At 37.7% G+C, this 16,046-nt stretch overlaps 1 protein-coding gene across 6 annotated transcripts in view; it reads left to right on the top strand.

Moving 5' to 3' along the window:
* ARID4B (AT-rich interaction domain 4B) overlaps positions 1 to 16,046 on the top strand; it is a 94,800-nt gene that overhangs the window by 757 nt on the left and 77,997 nt on the right. For 5 of the 6 annotated variants that reach the window (XM_075495923.1, XM_075495917.1, XM_075495922.1 and 2 more), the window contains exon 2: positions 648 to 709. In XM_075495923.1, the coding sequence (XP_075352038.1) occupies positions 704 to 709 (6 nt within the window). In that variant the 5' untranslated portion in view covers positions 648 to 703. Of the gene's footprint in view, positions 1 to 178; positions 221 to 647; positions 710 to 16,046 lie in introns of those variants that run through there. The other variant, XM_075495920.1, reaches the window with a different exon arrangement.

The following is a 16,046-nucleotide window of genomic DNA, read 5'->3' as shown; positions in this document are numbered from 1 at the left end:
CCTGCCGCGGAGTCAGCGCTTTCCTTTATTTGAGGGGGGGCGGGGAGGAGCCGCTGCGATCCGGAGCCGCAGCCCCTACAAAAGCGTGTGTGTGTGTCGGGGTGGGGGGGGGTGCTGCTACCGACACCCCGCTCCCCCGCCGCGCACACAGGCACTCTTCGTACAATGGAGGAAGAGCCTCCCTTCCTCTCTCCTCCTTCCCTCTCTCCCGCTCCCCGCGGTAAAGTGGGGAGGGGGGGTTCCCAGGGCTCGGACCCCCGCGGGTCCCCTCCTGCCGCTTGGTGCCTGGGGAGGGGGCGCAGCGCCCCGGGGAGGCAGCCGGGGACGCCTTCCCCCCCTCTCCCCCCCCCCCGCGGCAGCCGGGGAGGCTGGGGGTGGGTTGTTGTTGTGGCAAGTTTCTCCTCCTCTGACAGAAATGGCGTCAATGGCAGCGAGCGTAGGGGAAGCCGCGGTGTGTGGGAGCTAGAGGGGAAGCAGCGGCCGAGGAAAGAGGGGGGGGGGTTAACCGGGGAGAAAGGGGGGATCCGGGGAAGCAAAGGGGGAGTTTCGGGAGGACCCCAGCGCCCCCACCCCGATCCCTGCCTCCCCTCCCCCCGCCCGGTGCGAGCGGCTGGTGCGGTGCCTTAGCGCTTTGTTTTAAATTCCAGGTCCAGCCTCGGCCGCTCAGCCCCTATCGAGGCTTTTACCGCAGCCTGAGCTCATCATGAAGGTAAAACACTCGCTTGTGTGCCTGGGAGGGGGAAGAAGGGAGGGTTGCATGAAGAAATGCTGTCCTATCTGTCAGTCCATCTGTCCCGACCCCGGTGCGAGGCTCGGTGCTGGTGCAGATCCAGACTGCAGGCTGCTTCGCCCCCACTGCTGTGTTTTGGTGCCTTAGCTCGTTTGCTGTCGGTGGGGCAGGCTTTGCTCCGCCGCGTTGTGCTGGAGGAAACTGTAAGTTCGCTGAGCGGGGCTTGTTCTCCTTCAGAAACATTGTTTGTAGGAGAATAAGGACATGGCTGCCTGGGCTGAGCTTGTTTCATGGAGGAGCAGGGGACAGTCACTCTGCTTGAGAAAGTAACATTGCAGGGGAGATGTTGGCTAGACAACCGTGTTTATTTGAATAGAGGGTAAATGGTAGATTTACTTACTTTCTATTTGTTAATAGGAGTTTTGTTGAATGAATAATCTTGATATGATCAGGGAGGGTGCATGTAAGAGATTCTCTGCAGTGAAATCATTGCTGTAAGGTGCAGAAAGATTTTCAAACAGGTTCTAATTTTCTTCTCAATTTTGTGTAGTATTTGCATACCTCATTGTCGCTCATTTTTCTTCTCTTAGGCCTTTCTAGACTATTTATTTTCAATATATTATGCAAGTTTTATAGGAAAAAAATGGTATTGGTGGAATAGAATGATTTCTTCTGTGTGTGGCATAGATCTGTGTACCTAAAAGTAGTTTTTAACAACTGGGTTTGTTAGTTTTTTTTATCATTTTGCTGATATGTCTCGCTCAAACTGCCATTTATGTTGCCATGACCCCCATGTAATTCAGCTCCCGGTCCTGCTGGGCTGCAGTAAATCTCATGTCAAAATACTGTAAATCTTATAAAAAATAATTGTTACAAGCCTGTGATACATCATCTCTTTAGTATTTATTAATAAAAAGAACCAGTCTGTATGTGGGGTCTTGCAGTCTCAGAGTTGTGCCTCCTGTCTGTGAATGAGTGTTATATAAAATGTGTACCTAGTATTATATTCACTGCTGGAAATGGTAAATGATACGGACTGTTTTAATTTCTAGATTGATCTGAGTAGCTGAGCAGCAAACTAAGTCTTTTTGTATAGCTGTTAAAGGTTTAGCATGTTTTTTTTACTTTGGTGACTTAATGACAGTATCTTTTAAAAAATCATGTTTTAATTGCCCTCCCTATGATCTTTCTTTAACAAGTGTTAAGATCTAAAATACTGCACACATCTTTCTCATTAAAAGTAAACTGTTTATGAATTTACAACAACAGGCTGTTGAAGTAGTATGATACAGAGCTTTCCAAATGTGGCTCGTTGCCTGGTGGGGATGCAGGAGATGGAAGCAAGAGAAATAGGAGGCAGTATAGGGAGCTTTTCTCCCCCAGAAGGAAAAACAGTTATTTAAATGACAGCTAAATTTACATAAATTTCTAATACTCTTTTTCCATGTAAACAAATCTTACAGTTACCATAGAGATTAGGTTCAGATACTGTGGTTAGAGAGCCGTATAAATATGTAGAGAGACAGTTGGGAGGATGAGGAGGTCGGATCACAAGTGGAATGCAAAGTGTTCTGTGAAATAGTGATAGAGACACACTTCAGGCTGAACTGAATGTATAACAAATGCTTAAATTTAAAGTAGCAAACACAGAAACCTGTTAATAGAGCCATATTTAAAAAAAAGCTCCCAGCTTACTTATTCTTTGATAAAGTTTGTGCTACTATTTCATTTTTGTTTATTTTTTCAATCTGGATTAATTCTGCCCGGGTGTTCAAATGCTAAGTTTAAGTATAATTGCAATAATTGCAATTTTTGCAATTTGTGTGTGTGTAGTGTTAAACTTACATATGCTTGAGATAACTCCCAATACCTTATTTACTGTGCCCTGTAATGTTAAGTGAGGTTAATCTGTAAGTCATTACATTGAACCTTTAGTTATTACAGTGAAACTTTTTAACAGAATTGTAGCTCAACAGAAATTTCTAAGATTCAACAGTTTAACTAAGACTGTTTTTTAAGATTTTAGGAGTAATGTAGTGCATCAGTCTTTCTGCCTGGCTTAAATTTGTAATTTATTTTCTAAGCTTACAAGGATACAAGTTAGTCCAATAAGAAGCAGTGAGGGAGAGTGCTGAAGAGAATTACTAGCTTTCTGTTGGTATCACCACGAGGTAACATTGACTATACTAGATCAAGATACTGTTTAAATATGACTGTATATTTGTGTGCATTTATTTTGTAAGTTATTGAAAGAGTATGCCTCAAGGACACTTCAACATGTAGAGGATTTAATACTTTAAGGCCTAGCCTTACTTTAAGGCCTAGCCTTACTTTGAGGCTGTTGATTGCAGACTTGCTGCTGACTGCACGATTGAGGCGTCTGTTTTGATTTATGCCTTGGTTATTCTTTCAGGTGCAGAGGGTTGTGTATTCTGGGGCATAGAGCATGAGAACTGGATTCCTTGTTGGTATCTTTGTCTCTTTGGGTGAACTTGAACAACTCATTTAGCTTTACTGACTCATTTTTCCCATCTGTGTAGTATGGATAGAATGTTTATCATTCTTTGTAAAACATAGTGAGGTATATTTAGGAAGAGTGCCAAGTTGTATTGATAGAACGCTGTAAGTCAGTCATGCTCTTGCATTTCGGAACCCTCTGAGACAAGAGAGGTGTGCTGCCTGCTAAGAGATTACCACCTCCAAAAAGCTGTTGGCATAATTGTTCTCCTGGCAATAACCCAACTTAATCCAAGTAAATAAAGTCCCTTGTATAAACTAGTAACTGTAGTCTATTAAGTAGTCCTCCCATGGACTGCAAAGACCACTTGAAGGCAATCTTGAAATGTCTTGAAATATGTCTTAGAAGAAGTATTCAAGTGTTGACATAATTGTGCTCGTTATTGTGATGTTCTACTAAATCAGGCTTTTTCCTGTGTTGTGTGACCTCTGATAATAGTTAATACAGTTGTATAGATAATGGCTAGGATGATTTGTATGTTGTAGTGAAGCTTTTTTTTTTGTTTAACTTAGGCACCTTCTGCATAAGGTCTTTTTGCATTAAGTATGCTTTGGAAGCATGTAGAATCTGTTTGATTATTTAAAAACTAATTGCGTGCCATCAAATTACTACCTACTAAGTAGGTAGCAATATATATAAAAACATTATTATAGTTTGGTTTTATTTTTTCCCTAAAGTCAGGAAATAAACTCCAGGAAAGCAGAGTTTCTGCTTTTAAAGAAAGAAAGAAACACAAGCTCAGTTTCACCAATGATTTGTGCTAAGAACTATTGTAAATGCTCCTGAGATTTTTAATATGTATCGCAGCATTTGCTTGATATTTAAATATGTGAATGAGGGTAATATACCCACTGTAGTTAAAAAGTTCACTGCTGACTGGAGATAAAAATAGTGGATGTCCCAGAAGTTAGAGCAATGCACTGTGAATTAAGTGATCTGAAATGATGGTTTAAATGTTTTGATGCTATTTGCATTTTAATGTTTTTCAGTCTGTAAAATATGAAATATTTAATGGTTGTAGATACTTCTGTTTGGTAGCCGTAGATGTTCCTGAGTGCTTGCTCAAAGCTGCCACACTAACAAATTAAGGAAGCTGTGTGTACAGTTTATGGTGGATTTTTGTTTTGTTTTTAATTCATCCTGAATTTACATTTTGGTTTCAGTAGTCTTTCCTAGTGACCCCTCTAGTTATCCACAGAGATCACTGGTGCACACTGATATTGAACTGCTTTCCCTTAAAGCCAGTCAGTCTGTTGCTCGTATTCTCTGCCAGTATGGCAGAGGACAAAAGTGAAATACCTAGTCAACTTTTCAGTCACTAATTTCCAACTTTGAGCACAAGTCAGCTGAAAGTCCTGTTGCTCTTATGCAGGCTGGAAACCAGTCATGGAATGCAGTGACCTTTCACTTTCTGGTTAACTGTTTGAATTACAGCAGAAATGGAGATTTATAAAGGAAGAAGAGTACCATTAGAATAGTTTTTGTGCTGGAGGCAGGAGAACAGGTAAGTCTTTAAGAGGTGGTTTTCCCCTGTCATTTGTTTTTGCGTTATGAAAAATGATTTTCTTAAATTCTGTCCCGATGTTCCAGTTTGAACAAGTGATCAGAGGCAGCTATTGACTTCCTCATGCTTGCATAATTATGTAGAAAGGAAAGCAAACATCACTTGCACCGAGCAATTACCAGTCATGTTGGAATAATCTACATTATTTTGAAATTGGTTATTTGCACTTTTGAAATGCCAATCTTAGTATATTTTACAGTGGCTAAAGAATATGGACATCTTGAACTTAAATCTGCATGTTAGCATGTGACTATTCAGTAGTTGAATGTGTTGATAAGGACTCAAAGTTGATTAGACCACCTAGTGGAAAAAAGGCTGGGTTAGACTGGGAAGACTAAAGTTGTAATAAACTGAACATTATAAAAGTTAAGTTACCTGTGTTATTATCTTCAAAGTCGGTGGAGGATTTTTGGATCAACACTCTCACAGCAGCATGACTATTGAATCAGGATCCTGTCTAAGAGAAATGTTAGTAGACAGAATAATGAATATGCATATCTTCACTAGAACACTTTGAGATGGTTATTCAGTTTACTTTGTAATCTGAAACAAGTATTGTATACATGTAGTGCCGAAGCAAGCTGTGATACACATTGTGTGCCTGTTTTCAAAGAAATTCTGCATTGTAGTTGAGAAGTCTTTGGAAACAAAATGCAATGGTTTTGAGGTATTAAGCTTTACAGTCACTGTCAAATTCTTAATGTGAATGCTTTGCTGGTCATGTAAACTGAAAAAAAAAGGGCTAACTTTCAGAAAGGTGGAAATGATACTGTTGTTGCAAATTGGTTTCAAATTTTTGTTTAAATCCTACAGATACACACATTTTGCTTAGAAATATATGCTTTTATAATAGGCTGAAGAATAAAAATAAAGGGAGTTTGAGATTTCCTCATTTGAAAAAGGTAACAAATTTTATAGAAAAACCTAGAGCTTAAATTTACTTGGCACCCTAATGTGATAGAGCCATCTAAATGCTAGATTTTTTATCAGTTTGTACTTACTTGAAAGTAGTTAACCTGTTGTGAAATGCAATAGTAGGTTCTCTGCAGTTCTACTTACTATAATAGGCACTTCATCTGTTTTTACAGAAATGTACAAATCTGAATAAACGTGGATCTTAAACTGTTTTTCCCTTAAATATAATTCAGGTCACAGTTGAGAAATGTTGGTAAGTCAGGGCTTGTATGGCTGCTTGCTTTTTAGTTGATGTGCTTCAGTAACAAATACTTCTTTTCTGCCTTTCCTGTTTAGTACTTCCAGTGTTGTCCAGCTACTGTGCTTACTACCACTCACTGGATATTTGCTTGTGTGTGCATGGAATGGATTTTTAAAGACTTCTAGAAGATTTCAAAAGGCCTCCAGGGAACTAAGGAAAATTGTTTAGCCCTATGCATAAACTAAATGTTAGTGATTTAAGAAGTATTAGAATAATTATTTTAAAAGGTTTTGATGGAAAGTCATAAATCTGGGTGGTTGGGGTTGGTTTTTTTTTGTTCTTTTTTTGGTAACATGGGGCAACCAGATGAGAGGATTTTTCAGGGAATTCAAGTATGGAAAATACAGCAAGCCACTTTGATATTCTATACTTGACAAGACATCTATTTTCCTTCTGAAGATTAGTTTGAGCCAGGGAAGAAATTCAATAAAGCACTATTGTGTGTTTGGGTGGGTTTTTTTTGGTTGGGTTTTGTTGTTTTTTTTTTTTTTTTTCTTTTTGGCTTGGAAGGCAGCATGTAAAGCAGTCATGACCTGTTTAGCAAGAAGTGTTTGTAAGCAAGCTCTGGAAAGACAGCTGTGAGACTGTCAGAGCAGGGTGGTGGAGGGTGTTGCTGAGTTACCTGTAGAAAATTAGGACTGAGGTGACCCGCCTGCATTATGTGCGACCACTGTGTGACAGTGACGTCCTGAGGGAGTGTATATTAATTAATTGAATGTGGAGTAGTATTTTGGGGTTTCCTGAACCTGTCGGGAGCACTATGAAGATTTTTCTTAAGAGCCAAGCAAAAACATTGTAGTACCTAACTATGAGAAGGCATTTTCCTTACTGTGAGCAAAAGCAGTAGTCATTTCTGCTTAACCTGGAGTTACTTGCTCCCATTGCTTTGAGCCTGTATGTGCTGTGGAGTGAAGAGGGTAGTCAGTACACCAAAGAAAAGACCTTTAAGCATCCAGAACTCCCAAATTACTTAGTCTTTGATGGTGATTTCTGCAGACCACCTTAATGAGTATGCTATTTAGAGACAGCATTCATCAGTTGTCATTTAAGCTGAGTGTGAATGCAAACATCTATAGATCTCTGTTGTAGAGCAGATCACCCAGGTTGGACTAACTGGTGAATAACACTATTCTTGGGCAGAAGAGTGAGTTTGCTGTTTAATCTGTTGGTTTGTCCCCCAGCAACCTAAAGCAAAGGATTTGGTTTGTCCCCCAATACTCTACAGCAAAGGATTTGGTTTCATAAGTAGTTTGTCAAATTAAGCTTGTATGGTCATGGAATAACGCAGTCTTGTCTCCTTCTTCCACTCCTGGCTGTTTATTCTTGTTGTCTTTTGTGCCCGCAGTCCATTTGTGGTGTCCCAGGATGGACTGAATCAAACTGAAATTAACTCAACAACAATCATATATATATACTTTTCAGTTGCAGCCAGTCCCTGACCTGGCTGATCCCTACCATTGGGGTGGAGGAAGGAAGGAGAGGAAAGCAGAAGTGCACCGAGACTGATTTGGATTGGTTTAAACTGCTTGTGAATGCACGTTCTTCCCCATCTCTGCCAAGTTAGCAGTTTGCAGTCATTAGGCTAAACATTTTGTAAACTGTCTACACGTGAAATTGCCATAGAGGTTTTTCTAGGCTTGCTTACTAGCTAGAACACTGCACTTTTCTATAGGCTTGAAGTCCATGTTTTCTAGAAGGTGTTGAGTGAAAAGTTTCAATGGAATGGATGCTGTGCCTTGAAGGTGACAAATAAAATTTAATTTTTGATACAATAAACATTGATTTCAAGTTCAAAAGATGGAGAGGTTTTAAAGAAGAGATGGTATTAGACACAAAAAAGAAAGTATTTTAAGTATTTTTTAAGGAGGCCAACATAAGCTTTGTTTCCCTGCCTCCCCCAAGTTCTTATTCAATACTTGGAAAGAATACCATTAATAATAATGTCTTTTTCCCCCCAAACTAGAGAAACAGTTGGTATTATAGTTTTCTGCAGAAAAACATTTATAAATATTAGATTTCTATCCCGTAAAGGTGACAATCTTCATGTAACTAATACCTATGTTAATACATTCTGACACTAGGTATTTTTACCAATGGGTGGAAGAATTAAGCAATTGCGCTACCTTTATTCCAAATTAAAACAGTCGGAAATGATAATTTGGGGAGAAATTACATCACTCTTACTTTGATAAGGAAAGCGAAGGGAATAGAAGTCAAGCTTTTGATTCTTTGTATGTTAAGAAGGCCCATATATTTATGGGTAGATTAGTGGAGACCCAGTGACAGTCAGGAGTTAATGCCAGTTGGAGATGGTAGAGTAAGGTGTACGACACTTTCTGCTTATTACCAGAAACTTAATGCGAAAATTTGGGTGACATTTGTTATCTTCCTTTCCAAGAACTGGGGTTTTCATTGAGCTTTTCTCTGGGATCCTTTCCCTTTCTCCTCTTAGATGCCCTTCTAACTTACTATTTTTCATTGTTTACACCATCCTTCTAAGAGCAGGGAAATGGGATTTGACTTCAGCAAAATTCAGAACCAAGTGTATCTGATGCAAGGTTTCAGCTGGTAATAAATAATGTAATAGGGAGTAATTTGTTTGTTTGTTTGTTTGTTTTTTCACGTTCTCTTCTGATCTGAAAAAAGTGTTTCAGTTTGTGGCAGGGCAACCTGATCCACTGTGATAATTTTTTTCCTTCAGATTTTCAGCTGTCCTCTCAACAGCAGATTGCAAGTGCTAAATTTCTTATTTGTACATTTAATATAGTCCACTTCATGTTTTCTTAAAGATAAATGTAGAATACATTCTTCTAAGATCACAAAGAATGCTTTAAATTAATTTATAACGGTGGAAGATAGACTTTCTAATATCCTGTATGAGTGTTTACGGTGAAAGAGTGTTAGCTTAATCTTTTTGTTAATGCTGTGACACTTTGGTTACTGTAACTTCTTTTCCTGGGAGAAATAATAAGGGGTTGAGAGATTTTGGAAATGAGTACATGTTATACCAGCGTTTCAGAATTCAGGAATTTCTAATGGAATATGTATTTTCACTTTTTGACTTCTTTTGCTGCACTGCTTATTGAAAGATAGATGTTGCTGTAATATTACATGAATGTTACATCAAATTATATCACTACACTTAGAAATAATATATATAATTCTTAATCTTTGTGCTTCCACAAATATAAAAGCATTTTTGAAAACATAGCAATAATTTTATAAATTTCCACTTTAATTTCTTTAGAAGGTTGTCATGCTAGATATGCATCAAGGGAGATAATGAAGTACTTTAGTATAAGTAAGACTGCACTATAGTTTAAAAATTAGAGTACGATATGTACCAATACCTTGCTGCCTGGAACAGAGACAAAAATGGAGACAATAATTCAACTTTAAGTCATTTCCATTTTGTGAATGCAGATTTATTCTGAGGTGCTGTTCCAGAACTTTATAATGACAATCCACATATGTTTACCCATAGAACATGATTTGGGTAACTGTGCAGTGTCTTTGTCTTCTTTACGGAATTTTGTGCCTATTTTCCTGCAATGTTGGACAATTTAAAAGACATTAAAGCCTGGATTCATTCCTTTACTTGCATAGTGCAGCTTTTACATTCCTAAAAATCAAGTAGTACAAAAGATGATGTCACCTGATGGTGAACAGTATTGGATACATGGGCTGGAACCTGCAAAGAGTCACACTTCAAATATATTCTACTATTCTTGATCCATTTTGGAATTGGGCTGCCGAGGCTGCTGTTTTAACTGTGTTCCCTGGAATAATTTAACATTAAGTTGCAGAAAGTGTTAGTATGTATATTAGATGTCTGTCTGCAGTAATTCAGTTTTTCTTTGTTGGTAAGTCTTTGGCTGTTGAGCTAATATTCTGATTTCAGTTTACTTTGCCTGATGCTAGCCAAAATGTTTGGATTGATAAGTTAAACCTATTTCACTGTATTAAAATAAATCTCTTATTTCATACATCGACTTTTCTTGGATAATACAGAGTGTGTATTTATATGTACACTTACTAGTGTAGGGTGATTCAGGTTTTTAGAGGCAAGTGGCGTGACTGAGTTGCTTTTGTTACATTCTATATAGTAAGAAAAATTCTCTTTTGATGACAGTGTAATAATAGTATATCCATGATAGATAGGTGTATGTCCCCCACGACAGACATTTTTCACTGGTAATGTACATGGCATCGGTAGCGTCTAGATAGCAACTCAAGTGGTAGTAGGTCAGCTTTAAACCAGTGGAATGTTTTTATTTATATCTCTTCAACAGCGCTGATTTCAGTTCAGTAAAATTATACTTTCTCTGTTTTGCATTAAAATAGAGAACAATCCTACCTGGAATAACTTGTTGTGCAACAGCACTTAATTGAACAGTTGAAATGGTGTAATAAAATCTTAATTGTGGTCTGACAATAAATACCAAACATAACATCTATTGTGTGGAATAAAAATCGTTCATGATACTTGCCTGATCAAGTTTCTCTAGTTGTGTATATTGTATTTACTTAGTTGGAATTTTGAGGAAGCATATCAGCTTTTATGATCTTCATAGAAATTTATATTTTAAAAAAAAGGGGGTGAGAAAACACTAAACCTCAGGTACTTGATTCTGGACATATCCAGATACAGCTCCAGAACTTTATTATCTTATTGCTGTAGCTGGATATCCTTACTACGCTTGCTCAGTATTAAAATTGGGAAGAAAAAATACACTGCAATTCTTGAATGCCATCTGCACATGGGACTACCCTGTGTTTACAAGAAAACTCCTTAGTCTTAAAGGAACTGCAACATCTTTTCTTTTGTCTGGCAGTTTCTCTTAATACAGCTTTTGTGCCCACTGAAACAACATTCCAGCCGAGTACACGAACAAGTACGTGGGCACACATCAATTGCGTAGAAGAGCCAGTGTGAACTCTTTAGCTGGGTATTCTGCTTCTAGCAGTGGCGATGCACAATATTTCTGTGAAAGCAAATATTGCAGTGGGCTGATTAGTTGTATGGTAGTATTGGAAGAATAGGCTTATTCTTTAAGCTGTGTATTTCAGAATTTCTCTTCAGTTACCTTCTTAGTCATAGGGAAAAAAAAGTTGATAATAAAAATATAATTAATTAGAATTTCATTGACATATGTAGTTGATAATGTAACCCACTGATTTGACAGAGACACTGGTATTTTATTGATAGGCATTGTGACAATGCCATGTTGTCTTGGGTACCAAAGACCTCTTGGGATGCCTCTTGTTGAACTTTTGAGAGACCAGAACAAGGTTTCACATGGAAAGTAACAGTAGAGTTGTTGACATAGAGAAGACTATCAAGTAAATCTTGGATAGACTTCTTCTCTTTCACTTTAGTAATCCTAAATGTTACTTTTTGAAAAGAGGCTAAAAAAATGAAGGTTTTAGTATAAGAGGCTTAAAGACTTTTAAGAAAAAAACTGGGCTTTACAGAATAGCTTCAGCACACTTGAAAGCAGTGAATAGAGTCTTATATCACCCATGCAACTTCAAAAATGTTACTATCTGTTCTTTAATATATTGAAGAGTTTTGTGGAATCAGAGCAAGGATCTTTCCTTAAATAGCCACTCCCTGGAAATGGCTGCCATTAGTCACAGGCTAAGCCAGCTGAAGATGTTTTGGAAACAGGTGCAGCAATGAGTAGCCAAAGAAACTGAAGCATTCTGGGTAGTTAAATTAGATAAAAGGTATGAAACAAGTACTTTAGGTCCTTTAATTTCTTAACTTTTTAAAGGTAACCTGGCTGAATACTAGCTGCTTGTATATTGTTCTTATTCCCTATAGTACTATGGTGGCACTTCTACTTTTTGTCTAGCACACATCTAAAATACGTTAAAGCTATTCATAATTATGCAGCACTTGACAAATCTCCTCTTAAAGTCATCTTCAACTGGTTATTTCTCTTTTCTTAATATCTATGTTACTTTTAATGCTTGTATTCTTAGTTTGCTATGGGTATTTTCTGATGGAAAACTCTTGAAAGGCTTTTCAAATAGTACAACTTAGTTGGACAGGAAAAGCTTGTATCTCTGCTTTGGATAATTGCTATATTGATTATATTTAGCTTTTTTCCCCCAAAACCTCCTTTCACAAACCTAAAGCTTTAATACTGAACTCTTACATTTAGGTAGAGAAGAACTCTGAAAGATGAATGCTGTTGTGGAGAGGAGTAACAAAGAAAATTGATCAATTTTCTGGTAATATCCTTGCTACTGACCGTGCAGGAATACTTGGTCAGTAGTATTCTCAGAAAATGTGTTGAGATGGGAGAGGAGTTTGTATGTGTGCTTATATTTGTTAGATTTCTACAGGTTATGAATTGTGTTCCTACAAGTTAGGAAACTTGTAAAACTAGCTCATAGAAGAATATTCTTAAAGGAACACTGTAGTTTTTATGAAGAAAGAAGGCAAAAAATAAAAATTACAAGGCTTAAGATTTCAGTCATAACTTTTGGGGTTTTTTTAAACCCTGTAAAATTGTACTGAGTTATGTATGTCTTCCTTCAGAAGACATAGTCCTGGCATTTCTTTTTATTAATCTGGGGAAAGTGGGATATGCAGATAAGTTGTTGGCTTTTCACAACCTGGGGGGTGAGGGGAGGAGTTACAATTTACTTAACAGTTTGAGGAACTGTCCATCTGAAAGAGAAGTGCACTGTGAAAAATGTCTATGTGTTTCTGGCAGATTACATTAGTGAAAACAAAGTTTATTCAATAGCATATTCTGCCACAGCAAGGCTCTTTAAATTTAACATCACCCATAGCAGTTCAACCAGAGGTTGATTTGAGGTATGGGTTGCCTTGTGCTACGATTTGGGAAAGCAGCATTGTGATTCTTGTTGGGATAACTTCAGGTTCACTTGCTGCTTCTCTTCAGAAGTTTACAGTGCAATGTTGTGCAGAGATACATGTGCCAATATGGAAGTAGTCCGCTTGTCAGAGTACAAAGCTCAGCATGAATTGTAATTTACAGTAGTTTTGTCAGGTAAATTACTCACCGTGCTAATTTCTGTGCTGCCCTACCTATCCAGTGTCCAGCTTAGTTAAGGCATCTATATTCTGCAAGGATGTAGATACATCATATGTCAACAGTGGCCCAATAGGTGCTAGTAAGAAAACACCAGTAGATTTAACAGAAAATAATGTTCTTTCTTTTCTCTTCCAGGCTCAGATAATTGGTTATGTGCATTATATAGCTACAGTCTTAACCGATCTATTGTCTGCTCTTCTGGACTGGGAGCTTTCTGTGGTCTTAAGCAACCATTTTATAGTAGTGGCAGACTAAACTTAATTTGAATCTGTTTCAGTGCTGCTTGGATGCTTCTCCATAGTGCAAGTATGTGTATAGTCATGCTAATACTTCTCTCTAACCTTGTGTCTGACTCCAAAAGCTGTCTTCTGAGTGTCTTTAAGGTAGTGGTTTTCAACCAGTGATCTGCAGGTGCTGTGGGTTCTGTAGTCTGCTTCTAAGGAGATCTGAAGATACAATTAAGACAATCATGTTTGTTGTTGGTAGGTCTGTTCTTTATTCAGGGACCTATAGCTCCACTAGAATTTTGGAGGAAAATGAGTGCATTGAAAAGTTTGAAAAAAAACTTTGTGTAATGCAACGGTCCTTTTGTAATTACATTTATTTGCATATATATATTCCCCTCTTTGTTTGCACACATAATAGTAGTAGGTACCTTAAATTCCAATGTGTTTTTTTTTTCTCCCCTTCCCCTTTTTTTTACTGGGAGAGGAAGCTGAAGAATTATTTGACTATTTTGAAAGATGTAATATCTTTATATAAAGATATATCTATCTATGTATCTATAAAGAAAGATATTATGCACATATGTATTTGTATTGTAATAGGACTTACAGGCAGTTCAAGGATGGTAAGACTGTACTCCAGGCTTCGTAAAACGATAGCCTCTGCTGGACTCAGCCTAAGGTACCACTGATGTTTTTGCATGTGTATAGTTATTGTATGCTATGTGTATCTTAACTAATGTAATGTTAAATAATTGTTTATTAGGAACAAGAATCCTTTTCATAGGAAGCTTGGAGAGAAAAATCAGTATTTGCGAAGTGTAAAAGGGAAAAAAACATAGGAAAGGATAATCTGCAGGACACTGAAAAATATATCTAGAATGCATCATGCCAAATACATTGCAAAGAGACCAGTATAGATATACCTATAAAGCATAATACTTTTAATCTCTACTTTCCAAAATTTATGCTGCAAAAGTAATAGTGGTCAGGGTGACACTTATTTATATACAGTCCCCCCCCAATATGTATATATTTTAATATCTAGAATTTATCTACAGTTCTTTAAAAGGTTGGCTAGCTTGCCTTTGAATTTCATTCCAGTTTTATTCTGTTATATTAGGTGTTTCAAATGCATAATTGTGGCATAGGGAGTTGCAGGAAAGCCAAATATAAGGGCTAACTATTTTTAAGCCAAAATATTGCACTCAGTGTATTATTTGTTTTATCCAAATGAGGAGTGTTTTGTTAGCTCTTGTGTAACGTTTTCCCCTGGACACTAAAGAACAGCAGGTTACTGACTAGGAATAAAAGGCTAGTTTAGACCAGGAGTGAAGATCTGCCAAAATGTTCCAAATAAGGATTCGCTTACACTAAAACCTAAGGAAAAGTCTAGGGATTAGTGTGTATCTAGTTGAGTTCAAAGATCGTCCAAAACCCAAAACAAATGAAAAATGTTTGAGTTTGGCTGGTTTGCAAAATGAGAATCTTAAAAGTTATTGCTGGCACTGAGCTAGAAAGGAAGAAAGACTGTTGGTCTGTATACATTAAATCTGCTGAAGCCAGCAGAGAAATTTGAGGACAGTTCTGCAGAGCAAGTCACTGGAAAGCAGAGGAGAGCCTGGTTTGACTGTTCTGAAGTGCATCTTCAGGTTCTGTTACTCGTGTTTGGATTTTAGTGAATCTGAGTCTTACGCTTTATCTGAGATGAGAACAACCTGTTTGGAAAAGCAGGAGAAAAGCAAAAGACAAGTTGGTGGAGTGAATAGAACTTTTTTCTGTAGGTAAGGTATCTTTGTGCTATATGCTTTTAATTTAATATAGTCTGAAATGGGGACTTACATGACTATCTCCACCAAGTCTGAATTTTGCAGAAGAAACTAGATGCCAGAGGTGTAATTGACTGAAATTATCTTTGTAGTGATATTTAGCCTTCCTTTAGGTGAATTTTTTTAATAACAATGTCAGGCTCCGTGAAGGGGGGAGGAGGTCTGCATAGCCATATTCCTGTAACTGTAGTGTGTCTTTGAGTGCATGTGCTGTGTCAAACAGTGCTAAAGGGCTCCCCAGGTTAAATTCACATAAAACCATGAGACTATTGAAAGAATATGTTTTCTTGTATATTTTCTTTCGCTTTGCCATTATGGATGTAACCTGAAACTCAGGTCTTCTGGATCCAGTGTGCTTTAGTGTCTGCCATTGCTGTTAAACTCGATGGAGTTAAGATTTATCCTTCCGTGTGCAAGGCAGTGACTTGTTCTGAGGAGTCTTGCGTGTCCAGCTGTATGGTTCTGGAGAGTTTTCATGTTCTACTGTAGATCTCTGCTCCTTGAAGGCCTTTTAAAGATTGTCTCAACACTGGGTCATCGTCTTGGTACAAGTTCTCTGTAGTCCAGTCATTAAATGTCACACTTTCTGGAATGTTGAACTAAACATACTGTTATTTTTGACAGGCCTGATCCCATTTATAAATTGAATTAAGCCAAGTTTCTATTTTGTGGGAAATCCTGAAATTTTTGAAATTAATCTTGACATTAGTTCTTGGTTTAAGATGGGACTTCTTATTTTACAAAAACAGATTAATAAAAAAATGCAAACTATTTTGTTTGATTCTGTAATATAGTGGTAATGGTGCTTTGCTAGTTTCCTATAAAAACCAACACTCAGTCTATTCCTACAGAATGCTCAGTTGAATCAATATTTTTCCATCTGAAAAAAATG

The sequence above is a fragment of the Mycteria americana genome, chromosome 3 (assembly GCF_035582795.1).
Source record: "Mycteria americana isolate JAX WOST 10 ecotype Jacksonville Zoo and Gardens chromosome 3, USCA_MyAme_1.0, whole genome shotgun sequence".
Lineage (NCBI taxonomy): Eukaryota > Metazoa > Chordata > Aves > Ciconiiformes > Ciconiidae > Mycteria > Mycteria americana.
Note: the sequence above shows the minus strand (reverse complement) of the source record. Positions and strands in the feature narration are given on the sequence as shown.